Below are 22,478 nucleotides of genomic sequence, written 5' to 3'. Positions count from 1 at the left end.
TTAATCAAGGGTGATCTGATTGGGCTGTCTTGGGAATTAATTGGATTTCCCTGAGAAATATCTTCTGTTTTCTGTCTGGAGGGGGCAAGCTTGGATATTAACATCCTGGAAGTCACAGGGGATGAGAACTAGGGGTTCCTGTATTTGGTATATTGTTCTGTATTCCTCCTGTTTCAGTGTGATACCTGTGCCCTCAGATTTGCTTGCTCCTCTTTGTCGAAGAGGCTCTCAGTTCATTTTCTTTGGAAAATAAACATAATCTTCGCTGGGTTGGAGAGGGTCAACCATGATGAGTGGTGGTAGGATCTGAGGATCTGACTGTACCTTACTAACCAACTCTTCTGTCTTTAGACTCATCTTTACCCTATTCTTTCAGAGACATCTGTGCCACAAATTCCTGAGTTTTGAAGGGTTCTGTGGGGGAAGTCACATTGCTTTTCTACTTTATCTAGAGCCAGCTTAGGAATCTGTGTGATCAGTTACCATGTGTGTAAATGCTTTCCAGCCTTGAAATGTCATTTCTGTGGTTCTCTCCTGTTCTCTTTGTTCTTACAGGTTTATGCCTTAAAATACTTTACTGTGGTTTTAGTGGGACTACTGGAGGGAGCAAAAGGAAATGTTTGTGTATAATCCTTGGCGTTTACCTGGAAGTTCTCCTTCCAGTGTTGTCCAGGAGTGATGGGACCTGGGAAGAGGCATGTATTTCAGAGATGTGGGAGGATGGTGCCAGATCCTTGTTTACAAAGTCCAAGTTGGAAGTGACTTGAGGTCACCTGGCTTGGTTCCTTGTTCCTAGGCGGGACTTCTGAAGGCAGATGGAATTCCTCCTGTCACCTTGGAAGGTGCTCTTGTATTTACATTTCTGGCATTTGTAGTGAACAAAACAGTGGAAAATCCTCATGCAAAATACATAGAAATGCTGGAAAAAGTATAATAAACACCCTTTTAAAAATGCATATACATTGCTGCATGTATAAGAAGTAAGGGAAAAGCAAGAAAGGGCTGGAAACTAGAGCTGTATGCCTTCACTGGCTGAAACTGTTGATTCCTTGGGGACTTTGCCTGTCTTTGTAATTTACAGATGTGGGTTTAGTAGCAGTGTGGACAAGAGGAGACAAGATGTAGAATTGAGACTGAGGCCTTTGCATGGCCTCAGACTTCTGTTGTGTTATACCTTCAGTAAAAATGTGGGCTAGAGGAAATATGTCTTTGTTGACAAAGAGACTAAATAATGAAATTGTCTGAGACTGGGTCGGGGTTGGGGTTGGGGTAGTTTCCCTGAGAATTTGTGACCATAGGCCTATGCTCATGTGAGCTTGGCGTTTATACCATCCTGTTCTCTGGTAAACTAAGTTGAGAAATTAAAGTGGTTCCAAGTAGTTAATGTCCTAGGGAGACTGGCAGAAGCCAAAAATATAAGTTACCTTTGAAAGGTTGCCCCTTCAAACTTGGCCTCAAAGTAGTCCAACAGAAAAGGCCCCAATGAACATAAGCTCAGTATTCAAAATTCTAAAGTCCTATGAGGAAACAGTACCATGAGTAAAGTCAGAAATAACAAATGTCAGAAGCAAACTTTCAGGAAGTTAAATTATAGAATTCTAAGAGAGATTTGGAAGTAGGCCAAAGTACAGAAGTATCAAAATTGACCAGGAAGTTTCTTTTTAATAGAGCTTATAGAAATGAAAAAAATAGAATAATTGAATTTATAAATTGAGTAGAAGGACTAAACAACAGATTAGACATAGCTTAAGAGAGAATTCGTGAATTGGAAGTTGATCTTCAGGAAATACCTGTGATGGTGTTTAGACACAGAATTGGAAAATAGGAAAGGAGAGTTAAGAGACTGGACAGAATGAGAAGGTCTAATACGCTTGTAATAGGAATTTCAGAATCATAGAATATGGAGATGCAATATTCAAGTTGATAATAGCCAAGAATTTGTCAGAATTGACAAAAAACACAAGTCATTAGAATCTAAAGGCATAGTGAACCCCAAGTAGTATAAATTTAAATATATACTTAGACACGTACCTTGTAGTGAAACTGCAAAGAGAGAAAGCAGCCAGAGAGAAAAAAACAGAATATCTACAAAGTTAAATTAATAGCAGACTTTTCAGCAACAGTAGTGGAAGCTAGAAAATAGTGGAATAGTATTTTCAGAGAGCTGAGATAAAATAACAATCTAAAATTTTATGTTCATCTAAATTGCAATTCAGGAAGAAAGACAAAATATTTTGAGAAAAGCAACAAAGGCTCCTCTGCCAAGAGATCTCTATTGAAAGATTTTTTTTCAGTAAGGACAGTGGTCTCAGAAACGCAGCGATGCAGGGAAAGATGACTGTATGGACACTTACAAAATACAGACACAAATAATGTCTGATTTGGGAGCTGGGTAGTAAGAACAATGACACTAAATACTGAACACAAGCAATATGTTAAATTAGATGTACATTGGAAGAGTCATTAGAGTTTCAAATATTTAAGTTCCAATGAGGGATGGTAGAGATGTTGATTTACCCTTTTAGTGTAAGTGTACCCATTAAAGTTTATAGGCCTAGCTTACAACGGAATAGGAATGAGATGTATAACTTCAAAAGTGGCTAAAATAGGAAATTTTAAAAGATAATCCAAACAGAGGTAACAGTAGAGAAGAAACAAATTTAAACATACCCAGTAATCATATATGTAAACATATCCAGTAATAATAAATGTAATGAGACTGAACTCTAATTAAAAGATGGTGTTAGATTGATTTGGGGGGAGGGAAGAGAGAAAGATTCCTTTAAGTTAGAAAAGATAATTTTCTTTAATACTAACACACAGAAAATGTCATATAGCTATGTTAACATCAGATAAAATGGACTTTTGGCAAAGAGCATTCATTGCAAATAAAGAGGGTTACTATATAGTAAGAAAAGTTTTATTACCAAGAATATATAAAATAATTTCTATAACTCAAAGGAAAAGCAATCCAGTAGAAAAATGAGAAAAGATACAAACAAGCAGTTCTCAGAAGGAAATGTTAATAATCGTGAGAAGATGATCAGTCTCACAAGTAATCAGGGAAATGCAGATCCAAATTGTACCATTTCACACTCACCAGGTGAACCCCAGGTGGGGCTGTCATCTGTTGGGAACTTAGATTGACACATCCACTTTGGAGAACAGTTTAACGGTATTTAGTCAGTTGATGATGTTTAGACCCTATGACGTAGCCAAGAAATGCTCACACATGAGCACACACACAAACAAAAATGTAAAAAAGAATTCATGATGGCATTGCTGAGATCAACAAACATAAATAACCTGAGTCCAGTAGGTGAGTGGATGCTTAAAGTTATGTGAGGTTTTAAGCTTCTGAAATAAATGCACTTCAGAGTTGCAGGAGAGGCAGCAGTATATAAAGAACATGCACTCTAGAGACAGGCTGCCTGGGTTTGAAGCCTGATTTTGACACTTAATAAATAACTTGGTAAGTTACTTAGTCTCTTTGTGCCTCAGTTTTTATAAAATGAGGACCTGCACAGGTTTATTATGAGGATTAAATAAGTTACTCTTTGCAGAAGAATGCTTAGTATAGGACCTGGGATGTAGTGTGAGCTGTATAAGTATTACATAAATGTGTGTCAACCTGGATGGCTTATAAATACATGGATGAAGGAGGAAAAGCATATGTATTAGCGATTGTATTTGATTGCCAGAAACAGTCAAGAGTTACTCTCTCAGGTAAAAGAAATGCAAAGACACAATGTTGGAATATTTGGGGTTTTTTTTCTCCCCTATTATACATGCCACTCCACAATGTGCATACACGTGTGTGCGTGTGTCAGTGTCTTTGTTATACACTCTAGCCTTCCTTCCTGGCCCCATCTGTCTCTTCAGGTTCCCTCCATCTCTACACCCGGTTGCCCTTACTCTGGTCCTGGGGAGGTGGTAGATGCTGCTTTGTGGAGCTAGGGGTGTGGAATCATAACATGGATAAGTCACTGCTCTTGGCCCTCCTTGGCTCTTATGGAGGGACCTGCTAGGGCAATAAAGGCAGCTGGGCAGACTCAGGGCTGCCTTTCGAGGGGTGCTGCCTGTGGGGAGAGCTGCCTCTTCTCTCTGGGCAGATGTGAAGGCCGGACACCAGAGGGAGAACACTGGCCCTCCTGAGACATTCTTTCTTGTTCTCCTCTTGGCCATGGAGGCTTCTGGGAGGGTGTGCCCCAGTGTGCTGGCAGAAGCAGACCTAGATAGATGTAGTGGTGAGTGGCACTCCTCACAAAGGTGGGATGGGCACCTGCTCCCTGGGGTAGGTGGCTGCCAAGGGGCCTCCAGGAGCCAACCGAGCAGTGGTTCTGCTGGCTGCTGGGGTCAGTTCCTCTAGGAGACGCTGGCTGGACTGGGGACACCCAAGTGCAAAGCTCAGGGACTCCAGGGGAGGTGGGCATGGACACTCCACCTCTGAACCATTTCCTCCTCTCTCTCCCCATTGCACTTTGAGCCCCTCGCAGACAGGACCCTGGTGAGATTTCTCCCTTTTCTCCTCAGGGCATAGTAGGTATGTCCAAAGTCTAGTGGGCTGAGCTGCTTCATAGGAGAAGCGAACCTCCCAGTGTTTGACCTCCCAGTGCATGTCTTCGAGCATCAAAACTAGCCGGCTTAGGTTCTGCTGCCAGAAATGTTAGTTCAGAGTGCAGTCTGCATGTACTGTGTGTGTGTGTGCATGTACTGCGTGTTTGTGTGGGGGTCGGGAGTGGTGTATCTGGGAGTGGTGTCCTGCCAGGAGGGAAGGTTTGGGGAGCCCTGGGTACTTTCTTTCCACTGGGATTAGGCCTCTTGGAGCATAGGGACTGCCTCCTTGGGGACATTGCCACTTGTATTTCACCTTCCTTTGGAGGCCAGCAGTTGGTTTGGCTGTGACTCAGGGATGCAGCAAGCCCCTTGTCCTGGTGTCTGGGAGCTATGCTCATTTACCTCAGGGCTATGAGGCAGCAGGCCTAAGGGGGTACCATAAGCACCCCCATCTTGGGAGCATGGCTTCTCCTCCTGCCAGGTTAGCTGAGTGGGCTGGGGGTCAAGGGGAGCCACCTGTGCATGGATGCCCTGGCTTCCTGGGTGTGGGTGGGAATCTCTCTCTATCAAAAGGCAGAGGTGGCCTATGGTTGGAGTATTGCCAGAGGCTATAAATAGCTGAGTGTGTGAAGGAGAGTCTGGGGAAGAGAGAGGAATGGGGGAGGCCCCTGGGTCTCCAGCTGGCAGCAGAGCCCTGTGGTGAGGGAGGGGCATGGAGTGTTACATAGGGCTCTGAACATAAAGCTCTTGTAGGCATGGTGTGACTTGATGGGCTGGGAGTCATACAGGGTACTTGTGTTGTAAGGGATTGTCATAGGGAGTAGGGGGTAGGTGTGGCTCTAATACAGCCAATGTGCCAGGCAGTGTTCTAACCACTCTTAAAGTGCATTAATTCAATTAGTTGCTACAACTTCCCTAGCTGTGAAGTATTGGAGTAGGACTTGAAGTCTGGCCCACTCATGGCTGCCATGTTTCGCTGGGTTGCCAGTAGGAGGATCTGGTCAGATGGGGGTCAGGTGACATCTTTTTGAAATGGAGTCTCGCTCTTGTCGCCGAGGCTGGAGTGCAATGGCACGACCTCAGTTCAGTGCAACCTCTGCCTCCCGGGTTCAAGTGATTCTTCTGCCTCAGCCTCCCGAGTAGCTGGGACTACACTGCAACCTCTGCCTCCCGGGTTCAAGTGATTCTTCTGCCTCAGCCTCCTGAGTAGCTGGGATTGCAGGTGCCCACCGCCACGCCTGGCTCATTTCTGTATTTTTAGTAGAGATGAGGTTTCACCACATTGGCCAGGCTGGTCTCGAACTCTTGACCTCAGGTGATCTGCCTGTCTTGGCCTCCCAAAGTGCTGGGATTACAGGCGTGAGCCATTGTGCCTGGCCCAGGTGACGTCTTGAACCCTTGGGTCCTCTGAGATTTGGAACTCCCAGCCTCTTCACTTGGGTCCTGCCCATGGTAGTGGCTAGAGGGTGGTCCCTGACTTATCAGTGGCCTGGAGAGAGGAGGTTACTCTGTTGACCTCCCTTGTTTGGACTCCTACCTCAGCACAGAGGCTTGTTGCTTGTCTCAATGGAGATGGAAACTCTAAGGACCTAGGGCTTGGGCTACAGGCTGAGGCCATCCTTCCTTGTTGTTCCCTCCTTTCGAAATCTTGCTCTAGCCATGATACCTACACCCTTCTGTCCATCTGTCTGTCCACCCATCCATCCATGTGTTTGGAATGATTCTACCACTCAGGACAGCAAGGGCCCTGCCTTCATTGGCTTTCCAGTCTTGTAGGGAAAGCCTGACATTTAGGAGGTAGTTGTCGAGTACGTGTGTAATGTTTTATTTCTCATACAAGTGTTCGTTGTGTTATTTCATCTTGGAGATTATTTTTGGTTATGTTGTTGGTACACTTTTCAGATGTCTGAGATATTCCTTTAAGCAACAATAGGCCATTAGTCAAGGGTGGTTAAGTTAAGTGGCAGGGGAAGCACAAGGGCCAGTGGAAGTAGAAAGTTTGCGTGGTCTCAGCTGAGGGAGAGGGAAGAGCTGAAATCAGAGGAAGGTGGGGAACCCTACGGTCAGAGGTGGTAACTTCCAATTTACGAAGCCTAGAAGCTGATCACATTCAAGGGTGTGACATTATGTTGTGGCTGCAGTGAGGGAAGGAAGGTAGGGGAGTGCCCAGCTTCCCTGTCTGCAGTGCAGCTTCCTGGCTGGCCCCACAAGTCTCAGGTCTCCACGGACCCCCACTAGAACTGCTGCCGTGGATGCAGTGGGGCCCAGCCTGGCGGGAGGAGGCCCTGTGGCCTCTGGGCAGGGTGCTTCGAATAACCCAGTCATTGGGTGCTGCTACAGGCAGACTGGGGCAACGTAGGTGCAAGCCTCAGTCCTGGCCCTGGTGTGCTTGCTCAGCCTTTGGTCAGCTACTCCCACCCCACCCTCTCAGGTTCTCCCTCTAAACCTTAAAGCCACATGCTTGATGAAGGGCCTGACTGGGGAAGCCAGTGTGTACCCTTGTAAGCCTCTCTGTGGACCCTGAGGCCCTTCATTTGGAAGAGGCTGAGTCCCAGCTGACTGGCTGGTCAGGAGGCCATGCGTTTGCCTTTCACAAGTGTCAGAGCCTAGGCTACCTGGTGTAGAATGACCAGAGCTGTGGCTGGGCACTGCCATTCTGATTGGGTGACATTTCGGACCCTTGGGCGCTACCTGGATCCTTGAGTTTCATTGCTTGCTCCTGCCCCTGGAAGAAACATCTTAGCACTTCAGGGAGATGCAGAAAGGGGTTGGGTTTGACAGGGGAATGGCTGCTCCAGTGATGGGGGGCTTCTTTCACCTGACAGCCAGTCCGTATCCTTCTCTCTGGGGTATACCCTGGGAAATCAAGCTCTTTCCTCATGAAGGCCACCCATGGGGGTGGAGAGGAGAGTGAGGATGTCCTTAGGCTACACTAGCATTCAGGGTACTTTGCCCTCCCCAAAGGTCAGGGCAGGGTTTGTGTTCCTTGCTACTCCAGTCAGCCATTGAGGCTGATGGCGAAGTAGGGCTCTTGGCTGCTGATGGGCTGGCTGTCTGGTGGGATTGACTCTGACCCCTCCCTCCTTCCTGGGACGGGAATAGTGGTAGGAGACCAGCCAGGAGTGGTGCCAGGTCACTGGCCTACGTGGGCCCAAGAAGTGTGGACAGGATGGCTGGATGCTTGGTGCAACTATCCTCTCAGGTGTCTGCATGGGGTTCTAGCAATGAGGTTGTAAATGCCACCACCTCCCTCCATTGTGGGCAGCCTATAATGGGGTGCTGGCAGAGCTTTCAGACAGAACCGAACCTCCTTTGGCATCTCCATATTCTTTCCCATCTCAGGGCTATGTGGTTCCTGGGGGTAGTGGGAGTAGACTGGGGCTGGGACTGGAGGTTGTTTTGTAGGGGATGGTGAGGAAGATGGATTTGGGGAATGTTTGAAATCAAGTTTGAAGGAAAGTGTTTGAATGGTGGGGGTTGAAGTGGTTGTCCACCTGGATGGCACTTCCTGCAGCAGGTGGAAAGGGGTTCAGAAGTGATGGGGAGTGCCCCGGGGTCATCAGAAGCCTAGCCAGGAGAATGATCTGTGATCGCAGGTTAAGCCACCATCTAGCCCTCCTCTGCCTGAGGCACGTATTCCCCTTGGTGACTTTGAGAGGCTTACCCTGTACACGCAGGCCTCATTCCTTATGTTCTCCAGCCCTGCATGGAGAACATTCCTTATGTTCTTCAGTACCAGGTGTGGTTGCTGGGTGTAGAAAGGACGCTTACAGGATCCTTGCTTCCCTTTACGTATGGGCAGGGAGTTGTGGAGGACCCACTGGCATGGTCTCCCTGGGGAACTGTCGTGAGAAGGGGGTTTGGGGGCAGAGACAGGAGCAGCAGGAAGCCACTCCCCTTTGCAGTTTTGCCAAGTGGTCCTTGAGATCTTTGTCGCAATCACCTGAGACAGATAGGGGTGGTTAAAAGCACATATTCTGCACCCATTCCCATTGGGATGGGTCTGGATTGGGCCTGGAAATATATATTTGAGTGAACACTGGTCCTCTTTCCCACACCTCCAACATACAGTGATTCTGATGTGCCCTGGGGTTTTAAGGGTGCCCCTTCATCAGTTTCTGCTGCAGCAGGGAAGTAGCCCCACCCTCACCCAGGAGCCTCAGGTGTTGGTGCCCTTTCTGTGCATCTGGCCTCTGTCTGGCTGGCTCTTTATCCATCCTTCTGGGGCATTAGGTTTCCTGCCTCCTCTCTTTTGCTTAGGCCTAGGGGCAGCTGTGATGGGCTGCAGAATAAGGTGGGGGCTGGTGCCAACTGGTACATGTAAATTAAGAGGTGTTGGATGGATGGGTGGCCTGCGTCCAGGGGTGAGTGTAGGGGGTTGGTGACCCCAACCCACCACCCGGCCTCCCTCCCTCAGGGTGGCCTGGCACCCAGGACTGGGAGTAGGGGTTTGGGTGGTGGTCCCAGGGGCATGCTCAGTGGTTCTCTTTTCTCTGGGGCACAGGCTCTGGGCGTGGGGAGGCTGAGACACGGGAGTGCATCTACTACAACGCCAACTGGGAGCTGGAGCGCACCAACCAGAGCGGCCTGGAGCGCTGCGAGGGCGAGCAGGACAAGCGGCTGCACTGCTACGCCTCCTGGCGCAACAGCTCTGGCACCATCGAGCTCGTGAAGAAGGGCTGCTGGCTAGATGACTTCAACTGCTATGATAGGTACTCCACGACTCGCCCTCCTTTCCTCTTGGACCCACCTGCACTTATACTGCCCACTGGGCCATTTGGGTCTCAGGATGTCTGAGCGGGAGATAAAGGACCGAGAACGGGCTCTTGAGATGGTAGCCAGGGCCCCACGCCCTTCCACACCCTATTTGTCCTACCTCAACCCTGAGGAGGGGTCTCAGTGAGTGTCAACCCCTGGCTGTTCCTCCTTGGCTTTGGGTCTCCTGTAGGGGAGGTGAGTTCACACCATCCTCCTGATGTTGCCCATGAGGTGCTCTGTCTGTGAGGAGGGGTTGGCGGGGCAGGCCTGGGGCAGTCTTGCATCCCCCAGGTGAGGGGTGTATGGAAAATTCTGTGCCTCCAGGCAGGAGTGTGTGGCCACTGAGGAGAACCCCCAGGTGTACTTCTGCTGCTGTGAAGGCAACTTCTGCAACGAGCGCTTCACTCATTTGCCAGAGGCTGGGGGCCCGGAAGGTGAGGGGGCAGTGTGGAAGTGGGGCCTTGAGTCAGCCGACCTGGGCCTCTTTGGCTTGGAGCTCTTGGCTCCTCAGTTGGGTGGGGTGTGGCTACAGGGCCCTGTAGTCTGGCTCTGGAGGTGTGAGGGTGGGCAGACTGTTTGACACAGGGCTCTGTGTGTCCCCCAGTCACGTATGAGCCACCTCCGACAGCCCCCACCCTGCTCACGGTGCTGGCCTACTCACTGCTGCCCATTGGGGGCCTTTCCCTCATTGTCCTGCTGGCCTTTTGGATGTACCGGCATCGCAAGCCCCCGTACGGTCACGTGGACATCCATGAGGTGAGACAGTGCTGGCTTGGGGCAGGGCAGGGTAGAGGTCGGGAAGACAGGCCAGACCTTATTAAGCCTTGCTCTCCCCCAGGACCCTGGGCCTCCACCCCCATCCCCTCTGGTGGGCCTGAAGCCACTGCAGCTGCTGGAGATCAAGGCTCGGGGGCGCTTTGGCTGTGTCTGGAAGGCCCAGCTCATGAATGACTTTGTAGCTGTCAAGATCTTCCCACTCCAGGTGAGTATTTGAGGGGCTCCATCCAGGTCCTCTGCCTCCACTGTAGCTTGAACTGGAGGCTCTCCTGCCCTGAGGCAATCCAAACCCCAAATACATTGTGGTATTAGAGAAAAGTGAGCCTTATTGGGCCTAGTTACTCATATTACACTTGGCTGGTCTGTAGATTTCATGCAACTGTGGAATTTTATCATAGGACTAGGGTAGGGCTTTGCAAAACCTTGATTTGCCCCGGTTTCCAAGGTTTTGTTTTTGACCTTGAGTTCTTTCCAGCGGCCCTGGACACCAGGTCTGGCTCTGCCTCATTTGTTGGGTGATACGGGGTCACTTACTTCCCGTCCGTGGACCTTAGTGGCCCCGTTTGTAAATCAAAGTGCTAGCCTTAAGTGATCTCAGGGATCACTGTTGGCCTCATGCTCCAGGACCTAGCTTAATACAGATCTTCTCCTGGTCCTGTTACAAATGCTGAAGCTGCGAGGCTGCGGGGTGGGGAATCAGCTGGGAGGCTCGGGAGTGGGGAATGGGGAATGGTTGTTCTGCTGTAGGGCAATGTGACTGTAGCAGGGCTAAACCAGCCAGTTGTCCCCCCAACCCCTCACCCCCTGCCTCAGGACAAGCAGTCGTGGCAGAGTGAACGGGAGATCTTCAGCACACCTGGCATGAAGCACGAGAACCTGCTACAGTTCATTGCTGCCGAGAAGCGAGGCTCCAACCTCGAAGTAGAGCTGTGGCTCATCACGGCCTTCCACGACAAGGTGAGCCACACCCATCAGAATGGACTCTGAGAGGAGATAGAATGCCCCCTTGGTGGCTTTCCATAATATGATGACCCCTTCCCTGTGGAGGTGTCCACCATGAGGTACTCTGCCCCGGTAGCACTATCCACGATGAGGTTACCCCTGCCATAGGAGTGGACATAGGTGCCCCTATGATAGGAACCTCTCACCCTGGCATAAGTTTTTGTGATAAGAGTAGTGACTGCATGATTCCCACCCCCTAGCCCTCCCTGCCTCCTGGCCTCATCTATCTTCCATATCAATTGTAGTAGCCTCCCAGGAAGGCAGCCTAGTCATTGGCCCACTGAGACTTCTCTGCCGGGGCTGGGCTGGGTCCTGTCCTGTACCCAGAATCTGCGCTCAAGTTCTGTGCTGTCTTCTCTCAGGGCTCCCTCACGGATTACCTCAAGGGGAACATCATCACATGGAACGAACTGTGTCATGTAGCAGAGACGATGTCGCGAGGCCTCTCATACCTGCATGAGGACGTGCCCTGGTGCCGTGGCGAGGGCCACAAGCCGTCTATTGCCCACAGGTATTAGGGTCAGCACATGCCTTTCCTGCACTTGACATGGAGCTGTAGGAAGGGTTGGTGGGTGAGAGCAGTGTCTGGAGATGTCTCAACTTCCTAGACATACTTATTCTGCTTGCTGTGTGTCTGAGGCAGCTGGGCACAAAACCTGGCCTTCCCACTGTGGCCTGGGGATGGCATGGCCTCTGAAGCTGGTTTGTGGTGCCCTCTAATGGCCACATGAAGTGCTGACTCCATTACTTTGGTTGGAGAGTTGGCTCAGTAGTTCTCAAATTGTCTAGGACCCCTTTATACTCTTAAAAGGACTTTTGTGTAAATGGATTATGACTATTGATATTTGCTGTATTCGAGCACACCCACACATCCCATTTGCTGTCAGAGTGATGACATCACATCTCATGTAGCTCTTAGGAGCATAGAGTTATGCTCCTAAGAGAATGAGCCTTCAAAAAGCAAATAAATGAAAATAATTTTGACCTTATAGATTCCCTTGGAACAGTCTTAGAGATTTTCTGGGGTCCTCAAACCACACTTTAAGAAACTCTGAATGAGCTCATCACTGTCCTGCTTACTAAATGGCAGGCAATGCTCTAAACACTTGAGAAGTGTCAATTCATTTAACCTTCATTACCGCCCATTGAGACAAGTACTGTATTTCTCAGCTCTGTCTTGCAGATGAGGAACAGTAGTACAGAGAAGTTGAATGACTTAGCCAAGGTCCTATAGCTAGTTGAGTCTGGTTCTGTGACTGTGAGGGAGGGGAATGATCCTCAAATTCCAGCGTTCACAGCTGAAGGGTCCCTGATGGTAATAACAGTAATGACATAGAAGGTTGACTGTATGAAAGTGCTATTCTTATAGGTCAAAAGGTTGAATGTTGTCTCCACTATATGGCTCAACTTAATAGGAACACTAGTAAGTATTCCCGGTGTGGCCCTAAGCATTTGTACTTACCACTCAGTCGAATCCTCACAGGGCTGAGACAGGCACTGGGGAAATTGAGTAGCACAAATAGCTTTGCTTAGTTAGAGGTGGAGCTGGGCGCATGCAACAGCACCCTTGCTCCACCCGGCCTTCATGGTGAGCTCGAGGCCCTAAGGGATATCTGCAGGATCCTAGGAAAGCTAATATTAAATTCCTATTCTCATTCACATTCCAAATGCTGTAAATTCTTCTCAGAAAACTTGCATCCCAGGCCAGTGTGCCTGTCCACAACCCCTCTGAGAATATATGGGCTGGCCTTTGTGATAGTGTGGGGACTGGGACAGGGTCTGCCCAGCCGTTAGGGTAGGTGTTGCTTTGCCAATCCTGAGGGGGGGAATCCTTCCATCTGAAGTGCACTGAGGGATTCTCACACCTATGTGGGCTCCTGCAGCTGCCTGCCTGTGCTGTTTCACCTCTGCACCCCAGGTAGCGGGGGATGACCTGGTCTGGGGACTGACTAGGGCATAGACTCTAGTATCTTGGGAACCAAAGTGGGAGTTGATCATGATGTTAAGCTTTATCTCTGCCCGCTTGTTTCCACAGGGACTTTAAAAGTAAGAATGTATTGCTGAAGAGCGACCTCACAGCCGTGCTGGCTGACTTTGGCTTGGCTGTTCGATTTGAGCCAGGGAAACCTCCAGGGGACACCCACGGACAGGTAACAAGCCTCACAGGGCAGGAAGACAGGGGCAGGCCCAGGGTAGATACTTTGCCCTTTTCGTGCTCAGCTGGCGAGGTGCACAGATGAGGGTGACTGCATGTGTTCAGAGCTGTCTGAGAACTCAGAACAATGCTCTTATTTGACCAGTGGAGAAACCAAGGCCAGGAAGGCAGTGTAGCTGACAGTCAGCTGGGAAACGTAGAGTTTCCACATTGGGGTTTTGTCCACTAGTCCTCGTAGTCTGGCTCTCACTTTTTTAGTTTTAATTCCTAAGATAAAACAGAAAGAAATGTACTAAGGATCCAAACAAGAACCTGGAAAAATTAACTAAAAATTAAACTTAGGAAATAATTCCTAAAACAATCACTGTTATTATTTTTAAGTGTTCTCCCTCTCCCTTTGTTTTTGGTCTTAATCTCAGTAAAATACACATCATCTGTAGTTCCTTGTATTAATTTGGTAAGAATTCCATTTTAGATTACTATTATCTCCAGAATATAGTATTTAAAAAGTATTATCCAAGTATAATTGATGCTGTGACCTCTCGTAACTGCTGTGAATGTGGTGAATCGAGGTTTGCCATCATTGATAACCTGTCTGAATTGCTCTGTCTTGCCCCCATCTGGTGCACAGAGGCTGTAACTCCCATGTCCCAGCTGTGTGTGTATGGCCAGTCACTGTAAACCCTGTCCTCCTCTGTCCTCACATAGGTAGGCACGAGACGGTACATGGCTCCTGAGGTGCTCGAGGGAGCCATCAACTTCCAGAGAGATGCCTTCCTGCGCATTGACATGTATGCCATGGGGCTGGTGCTGTGGGAGCTTGTGTCTCGCTGCAAGGCTGCAGACGGTAAGTAGGATGGCAGCCCTGGGCATCCTAGGTTGAGGGATAGGGAGCAGTGGGACCTTGGAGTGATCCTGCCAGGTTCTCTCTTACTCCTAGGACCCGTGGATGAGTACATGCTGCCCTTTGAGGAAGAGATTGGCCAGCACCCTTCGTTGGAGGAGCTGCAGGAGGTGGTGGTGCACAAGAAGATGAGGCCCACCATTAAGGATCACTGGTTGAAACACCCGGTAAGGGGCCTGGTGCAGGCAGCTTTGCAAGGGGGTGGAGAAGGGAAAACTCTTCATGTGTAGCAGGTAAGCTGAAATCAAGGGGGAATGAGCAAAGAGAAAGTCTGCTACGTTCCCTGGACTCCAGGAATATGTTCCAGGGGTTATGGGGAGTAAGGTAGGATGATGTCCTTCTGATCCCCACTTTGACTGAACTGCTACATTTTGGGCCCTTGTATGGTTTGGGCTTTGAATACGATTTTTTTGAATATCAGCTCTTCAAGGCAAGTAGTCATGTCTGCCCTAGTAGGGGCCTGGGTGTCTCCTTCTCCCTCCTATGTATATTGAGGTTCAGTGAACCTTTCCTAGGGCTGTGGAGTGAGGCCAGTAAGCTCAGAAAGATGACTGCCATGAAGGCAGGCATGCTGATTCCTGAAGTTTGCCCCAGGCCTCTGCTGGTGGACCTGCTGCTGTGGTTGGGGCTAGTGGGCTCTGCCTGATCCTTGGGAACATCAAGTTTACTGTCCCCCAAAGCTTTTCCTCATTGAAGGGCCCTAACAAAGGTGTCTTTCCCATCTTCCCTATGCTGCTCAGGGCCTGGCCCAGCTTTGTGTGACCATCGAGGAGTGCTGGGACCATGATGCAGAGGCTCGCTTGTCTGCGGGCTGTGTGGAGGAGCGGGTGTCCCTGATTCGGAGGTCGGTCAACGGCACTACCTCGGACTGTCTCGTTTCCCTGGTGACCTCTGTCACCAATGTGGACCTGCCCCCTAAAGAGTCAAGCATCTAAGCCCAGGACATGAGTGTCTGTCCAGACTCAGTGGATCTGAAGAAAAAAGGAAAAAAAGTTGTGTTTTGTTTTGGAAATCCCATAAAACCAACAAACACATAAAATGCAGCTGCTATTTTACCTTGACTTATTATTATTATTATAATTATTATAATTATTATTATTAATATTATTTTTTGGATTGGATCAGTTTTTACCAGCATATTGCTCTACTGTATCACAAACAGTGGACACGTCAGCAGGCGTTGAGGTGCTGAGCTGTGAATGCAGAACCAGCGCCATGCTGAAGAGCCTCAGCCACCTCCTGTCCTTTGGGATTCATTTTTCCCGCTTTCTCTTTGTTCGTCGTCTCAGAATCTGTGACACAAAGAAACCCATCTCCTGTCTTAGGAAACCTAATGCTGCAAACTCTACCTAGAGGAACCTTTGAAGACTGTTACATAAGAACATACCTTCCTCAGAAGAGGAGTTTCCTCTGCCCTCTGCCCTTCTCCCCTCCTTCCCTCCTTCCCTCCCTCCCTCCCTCCCTCCCTTTTATTTTGTTTTAGTGAACTTAAGAAACAGCAGATACATCTTTCACGGATCTAACGGGTGTTGTCCTGACCGAGAAAAAAACTGGGATGAGAATGGTTTGGACTGGAGTTGGAAGGGGAGGACAGTACTGGGGGTAGGATTTGGAACAGAGCTACACTGGACTCGGGCACATTCGGAGCAGCATCCTTTACTATGGAGGCTACTTCTCAGGTAACCAGGAATCGAGGGGAAGGACCTTGTGGAGGCCGAGCATTAATAGCAAGAGTGGGGTTTGGAGAAAGTCTGAGATTGGGTACAGCCCTGACTTACCTGCTGGCCCTGACCAGTTTCTTTTCACTAACTTGGCCTTGGGCATAGGGTGAAACATTTTTTCTTCCCTAATTTTAAAATTAGGTGAGGGTTAGAATCACAGGTTAGTGAATACATTCTTCATAAGACACGATGCTGTAAATACCCTTAATGGACGAAAAGTTGAAATACTTTTGTTTCCTCTTGGAGCAGTTCAGGGAAATGCCCACAGGGGGTTGTCTTGCACAGATAGGGCAAGAGGATTTCCTGGGTGGAGTCTGCCAAGACCTGCCTCGCTGGGGACCCAGAGTCCTGCAGCTCTGGTTCTGCCCCAGGTGGTAACAATACTGTCCCCTTTCTGTGGCTCGTGGACAAGACTTTCTCCAGACCCCTTAAAGTGGTACATATTCTAAAAAAGCTGTTTTTCTATTATGCCATAACCTTGCTCTAGTCAGTGAATGTTCCTAATGCTGCTGTTTCAACATTTGAATTCTTTTTAATTTATGAAACATGCTAAATTTTTTTTTCAAACAAAACACACACATCCACATATACACATGCTTTGCTATGTGGCTTCCAAGGTTTAAATTTTGAAAAGTAAAAGAATTAAAACTTCACGACCACAGATCACCTCAAACCAGAAATACCTCAGAATTTTCTACTTGTGTAAGGTTTATTATATATTTTGTTAGTTGTGTTGTCTTGTAGTAAGTATATTTTAATGTAAGTTGGCTTTTATGACAAGAAAGTTTAAAAGAAATAGAGAAAAAGAAAAAAGTTTGCATCTTCTAGGGAGTGCTACCATTTTTGTTTGATAACGCCCCCTTGTAAATAATTGTCATCAGCTGTAGGTTGGCTGTCTGGGCCAAGTCTGGGCATTCATCAGTCTTGTTTGTGAAGGCTTTTCCTTCTGGTTTCTTTAGATCATTTTATTTAAAAACAGTGCATCTCTTCATCATGAGGGTAGGCAAGGCGGGGGCTGTGGGGAGAGGTTGACCTGGGTGAGAACTGAAGAGTCCGCCTCCTCTTGGGTTGTTTGGAGCTTCACATGGAATTCACATGTAACGTGTAACTTGATCCGTCGATGTTCAGAATGGCAACCCCACTTAAACTTGGTAGAAGGATGGCCCTTAGACCTGAATGGGGTGATTTTACTTGAGATTTAACTTCTTCAGCAAATTAGCAGCAACGTTGGAAGAGATCTGTGGCACCTCTGTGAAGCACACCATGACTCAGGCCAGTCTTCTAGTGTAGCGTGTCTGGGAGGGAAGGGTTTCGCTCTTGCTGGTCTTGGAGTCCACAGTGTGGGGGGGCACTGCACACGCCTGGCCATCTACCTGGCGTGCTATGTTCAGTGTCTGGGGCTTGCTGCCCGGGGGTCTTTTCCTCTGGGTGTTGAGGCACAGGGTGCTATGGGAGGCCCATTTGCTTCCCTCTCAGAGCTCAGTTTTTGCTTCATGGGTCAAAATGTGGGCTGGCCAAGTGGTTACAGGAACAGGGTTTTGGTAAGCTGTGTTGTCTTTTTTTAATTTTTATTTTTAAATGGTTTGATTTTGTGCTGTGGTATTTTTCTTCCCTTGGAATAATTTTTAATGGCAAAACAGGCCTTACAGCAGTTGCTTTTCTTTACCATTTATTTCTTTAAGAAGCTTTAAAATATTTATTGAAAAGTGCCATATCTAATTTTTTTAGCTTTCTCCTCAGGCAGGGCAGGCATCTTTACTTTTCATCCTCAGAAGAAACAAACCACTAACAAATGTAGCAAATTTAATGCAGGAATAGTTAGATCATGATACTACCTGAACACTAAACCCCAGCCTCTTTGTTTCGTTTTAGTTCCTCTGGGTGGTGTTTCTTTTGTGTGCTGGCTTGATTCTTGTGAGAAGTTTTGACCTGGCCAAGGGAGGGTTGAGCCATGGTTCTGGTGTGGGACTTTGCAGTCAGGACACAGTACAGACAGGTCAGGCCTGCCTGCCTTTTCTCTGGGTGGCCTCCCCCTTCGGCCCACTGTGTGCTCAGCCACTGTAGTGTCCCTGTGGGGCCTTGCCATCAGATGGTGTGTCAGGAGATGGTACGTTTTTGGTGGGGCTGGGGAGGAGGGTGGTCCATGCCAGTTCTTTGGGCTTCAGGCCGCTCTTCCCCTCATATTGTGGTGTAAAGCTCACCCATCAGGTGGTATATCTGGTTCTGATGGCAAGAAAAAAGTGGGGGATCTCCTTACAGGGCATGGGTCTAGGAGCACAGGTGGGCCTTTTGCCCCAGGTAAAATGTTTGTCTGTTTACTGTCATGTGTTCTTTGAGGAGTGAGCCATCTAGAGCCCTACTTTGAATTTACTGGGTCATACAGCCTCTGCCTTTGCTGTTTTCTGTAATAACTTCATGCAACATGCACTTTTCGGGGGCTCAGATAATTGCTTTCTTTTTGTTTTTGACCTCAGGCTCTTTGACAGACTGGGGAAAATGGGGCCTGGCATCGTTTTCCCTGTCAATGGGAGGGGCTGTTCCATGCAGGGTGGGAGGGGACCAAGTTAGCAGAGAGTAGCCAAGGATCCTTGCTTCTTCGTTTCTAGTGTGCTGTCATCCAAGCAGGCTCCTGGCTGTAGGGATGGGCCTTGGGGAACAATCTTCTTTGAAAGCATCTGTGATAACTGAGAAGTCATCCCTAGCTGGAGAAATCCAGTAATGAGCAGAAGGAGGAAGCAAGTGAGGACAGAGGCCATTGTGTTACAGTGTCATGCAGAGGGCCCTCAGTGATGGGGCACTGGGGAAGGCCGTAGACATAGTCATCAGAACATCCTGGCCTGGCATAAGCTGGATTTTCTCCTGGGACCATTGGTCCTCAACAGGAGTTCCTTGCATGAGTTGCTTGTGGGCAAGGGCTGCAAATGGGCTATTCTTAGGAGAAAGTGACACCGGCCTGTGAGGGAAGATGGTGAGCATTATTAGGCTTTGTGTCCAGCATGGCCTTCTTGTCCTGTCTGCTCTGGAGAGAGGCCTGTGGGACCAGTCCTGCCTGGGGAGAGGGGAGGGCATATCCACACATGCTGGCTGATTCTGACTCTGAATACATCCTGTCTGGACGTGGGGGTGTTTCTGCAGAACAAATAGGTTGTTTTCCAGCCTTGAACATCTTCAGGAGGATAGAGACTCTTGCTCACATATTCTTAGCAAAGGGAAGGGTCTCTCTTCTCCAGGCCATAGAGATAGTTCTTCGATTGCCCTAAGAGGCTAGGCTGACCCTCTTGACATGACTTAGACAGCAAAGCACTTCGTCCTGTAGTTGGGCTCTGTCACCTTTCTCTTTAGTTGGCCATATTCTCGTTTCCTCCATCCTGCTACTATGCCCTGTGAGCTCTGGCTGTGTGTGGGGTTTTTCCCTGGTGGAAGGAGGCCCAGCTATGTATTGAATGTCCTTCGTGTGTTGTGTGTGACTCAGAAAGCCTGTCACTTGGCCCCTGTGCTCTGAGCCATGAGGGTGGGGAGGTGGCTGTTCCATTAAAGTGGGAGTATTGGATGGCCCTCTTGAAACTAGAGTTTTGCCTTTTTTAGTATGTAGTATAAAGTTTCCAGCACCTATTGGTAACACAAAGACTTGCTGGTTTTTAAAATAATCTAATAAGCATAAGTATGTAAGTTTTTAAGTTTTTAGAATTGGTACTAGAAGTTGGACAGCTAGTTATTATTCTCGAGAACTTGATTTCACTAGAAAAATAAACTAATTGGAAAGCAGTTTCCAGGAGTTAACTCAGTTTGATTTTCAGTCTCAGTTATTTTAGCCTGTTGAGTTTTTGATGGCACACCTTTGGAGAGATGGCCAGGCCTGATTCCCATTTCAGGGGCATCCGACCATACTTTTTTAAGAAGCTCCGTGAATCTAGTTATCTACCCTGCATCCTGGGCAAACAGCCAGAATGAGAAGGGGACAAGGTGTCTTTTTCTCCTTTTCACTGGGGTGACATGAATTCTTTTAGTTAATGGCTGTTTGCAAATTCTAAACTAATGAAATACTCAGCAGCTAACATGTTCAATCTAGTAATGATTAGTTTAAATCTCAATTGACAGTAATGTTTTAGATAATGTTTTAGATAAACAGGCCCAGTAATTCAGTTGATGAACTGTATATACATCTTCTCAGTTTAGTTTTGTAAATGTTTAATGAATTCAGGGTTATACATGTAATTCTTTAAGTAAGATTCCAGGTAGTTGATTTGTAACCAGCAGTCTACCTATGAATGTATCCCAAACCTTTAGAAGGTTGGAAAAGATTTTTGAAATAATGATTTAGTTTTGTAGAAAAAACACCCCTTTGGAAATTAATTCAGTTGACCCAATAACATTTTTTAAAACAATTGGTGGCTCCAAAAGGCCTGCCAACAAACAAAAGTCCAAATTATCTAGTGGGACACTTTGAATGTTTTATGTTTATTTTGGGTCCACTGTAAACTTTGGTTCGAACAAGAATTTGAATTTAAAGAATTTATCATTATTTAAATTATTACCAAGTTTTTACATTTTCATGACGGTATCTTCCAGGTATGAATGAAACAAGACTTTTTTTATTGTGGTACTTCCCGTATCCCCTGTAGTGCCAAAACCAGTGATACTTTATTTGCTCCTATGGCAGCTCATAGAGATAACTGAAGTGATTTTTCCTCAGTAATTGAAACACATATTCTCTAAATGCCAATGTGTGGTGATGGGCCCTGCATTGCCTTTATTTCTCTAGGGCAGTGTTTGGATTGTCTAGGGCCTAGGTAATTCTGAGAACTACTGTAAACCAACCACAGGACACTAAAGCAATGTACACACCACTCTGTGTGTGCATGTAATGGGTTATATAAACCTGGGCTATGCTGGACATCTACAGAAGAGTATTACATTCACTTGCAAAGTTTACATTTTTGAGCTCACAGTTACGAAAAATATGACCCGCAAGTTTTTCAGGTAGGTGAGGATGGGTCTTCTTGCAAATGCATGAGTTCTGTCTTGAGTCCTGGGAACTTCTCTGTTGGTTGGGTGTGGGCTCATTCCCTGACTGTCCTAATCACGTTTGCGTCAGAATGTTAGCATTGTAAATAAAAGAATAGGTTGTATAATAGATACACAACACTTGAAACTTTACTTTAAAAAAATCGATAGTTCTACATATATATTTAGTTATATCACTTGACAGATTTCTTCTACACAGTGTGGAGATTGTTTTATACCACAGATTATTTTTATAAAGTTAGTGAATTTGAATGATTTTGTAATCAGAGCTAATGAGCTTTACCTTTCAAGAGAAACGTACACTGGAGCATGAGTGGTGTGGAACTTTTACTTAGCGCTTATATGGATTCTTGTGATACACTGGCAGACTGGAGTCAATTTGCGGGTCTTTTTTGGCCAAAACTCCACTTGTATTTGTGTAGGACAGTGATACTTCAGCTCAGCTTCTTGTAGACTGGGAGGAGAGAGGGCCTGCAGTGTGTTTTACATTGATGCTTCCTCCTGAGATTTCTGTTGAACAAAGGGTTCTGAGGTCAAAAATTGGTTTGTAAGCTTTTGCTCTAGGACATAGTCATGTGAGAGTGTTTGGGGGAACAGAAATTGTATAGGGGTGCAGATTGGGGTGGGATGGGACTCGAATAAGATTCAGGTACAAAAACTTTGAAATGAGAATCTGGTGGTTTGAGTAATCCACCAAACTGAATTACCTAAGATCACATTATCCAGGTTGGGGGACAGAATTACCCAGTTAAGTAATTGTTCAGAAAAGTGGGGAGCGTGGCATGTGGATGCAGTGATCCAATTAAATGGAGAGCTGCCAGGCACATTTTGTCCTCTCTGGTCAGGGCTCTTTTGGAGGTGAGAATGGTTGGGTTGGCTCGCTGCTTCAATCTGTGGAGTCAGCCAGGAGCCCAGTGAGGAAGCTCGGAACCCCAGTAACAGCAGAGCATCTTTCAAATAGCTCCAGAGTTTTCCTGCTTTTCTTAGGAAGCTTAGCATCACTGCCACAATATGGAAAGTGGTCTTCATTTTAGCCTGTTTATTTTTAGGCAGAGAGTGGATGGTTATTTGTGTGGGACTTTTGATGGCGATCTATAATGAATAATTAATTTCTGGTATGCATAATGGCCAGTCCTGAGGCCCAGCTAAAGACCTGTCCCCCAGACCCTGCCCGCTGACTTCAAGCTGCTGCTTCCAGACAGAGGTGCACTGGACTGGATAGTTTTATCAAGAGAATCCCTAATGTGTCATTTTAAACCAGCTGTGCTTATTATTCATTCTGGTTAAGCGTATAGGTTTACACTTTACCCTTTTTATACTTGGAATAAATTTAGTTCCAGCAGATCTAGTAGCACTCCAGAAACCAACCCCATCTGTTCCCCATAAAAAGAACATTTCTCTGCTCTGCAGCCACGTGTCTTGGAATGTAATTCTGTTGTGCCTTTGTTTTTGTCACTCTCTTCCCCCCAAAAGCAACTGCTGTAAGCTTTTTTCTACTTGTCTTTTCTAGTACCCCACCTCTACCTTTTTCCTTTTTCCCAGCTCTAATTTCTGGATGCACTTTTGTGATCCAGATATT

At 47.3% G+C, this 22,478-nt stretch overlaps 1 protein-coding gene across 1 annotated transcript; it reads left to right on the top strand.

The window, feature by feature from the left end:
• Nucleotides 1–8,900: 8,900 nt before the first annotated feature.
• On the top strand, nucleotides 8,901–15,196 carry ACVR2B (activin A receptor, type IIB). Its single transcript, XM_011999513.1, has 11 exons — nucleotides 8,901–8,921; nucleotides 9,004–9,269; nucleotides 9,640–9,749; nucleotides 9,920–10,071; nucleotides 10,154–10,297; nucleotides 10,906–11,049; nucleotides 11,457–11,605; nucleotides 13,130–13,244; nucleotides 13,958–14,096; nucleotides 14,190–14,320; nucleotides 14,894–15,196. Exons 1-11 carry the CDS (start codon nucleotides 8,901–8,903, stop codon nucleotides 15,086–15,088), a joined length of 1,566 nt encoding a protein of 521 aa, XP_011854903.1. The 3' UTR covers nucleotides 15,089–15,196.
• The last annotated feature ends 7,282 nt before the right edge of the window (nucleotides 15,197–22,478 follow it).

This window comes from Mandrillus leucophaeus, unplaced genomic scaffold (genome assembly GCF_000951045.1).
Source record: "Mandrillus leucophaeus isolate KB7577 unplaced genomic scaffold, Mleu.le_1.0 Scaffold595, whole genome shotgun sequence".
NCBI classification, from domain to species: Eukaryota; Metazoa; Chordata; class Mammalia; order Primates; family Cercopithecidae; genus Mandrillus; species Mandrillus leucophaeus.
This window is presented reverse-complemented; position numbering and strand designations above follow the sequence as displayed.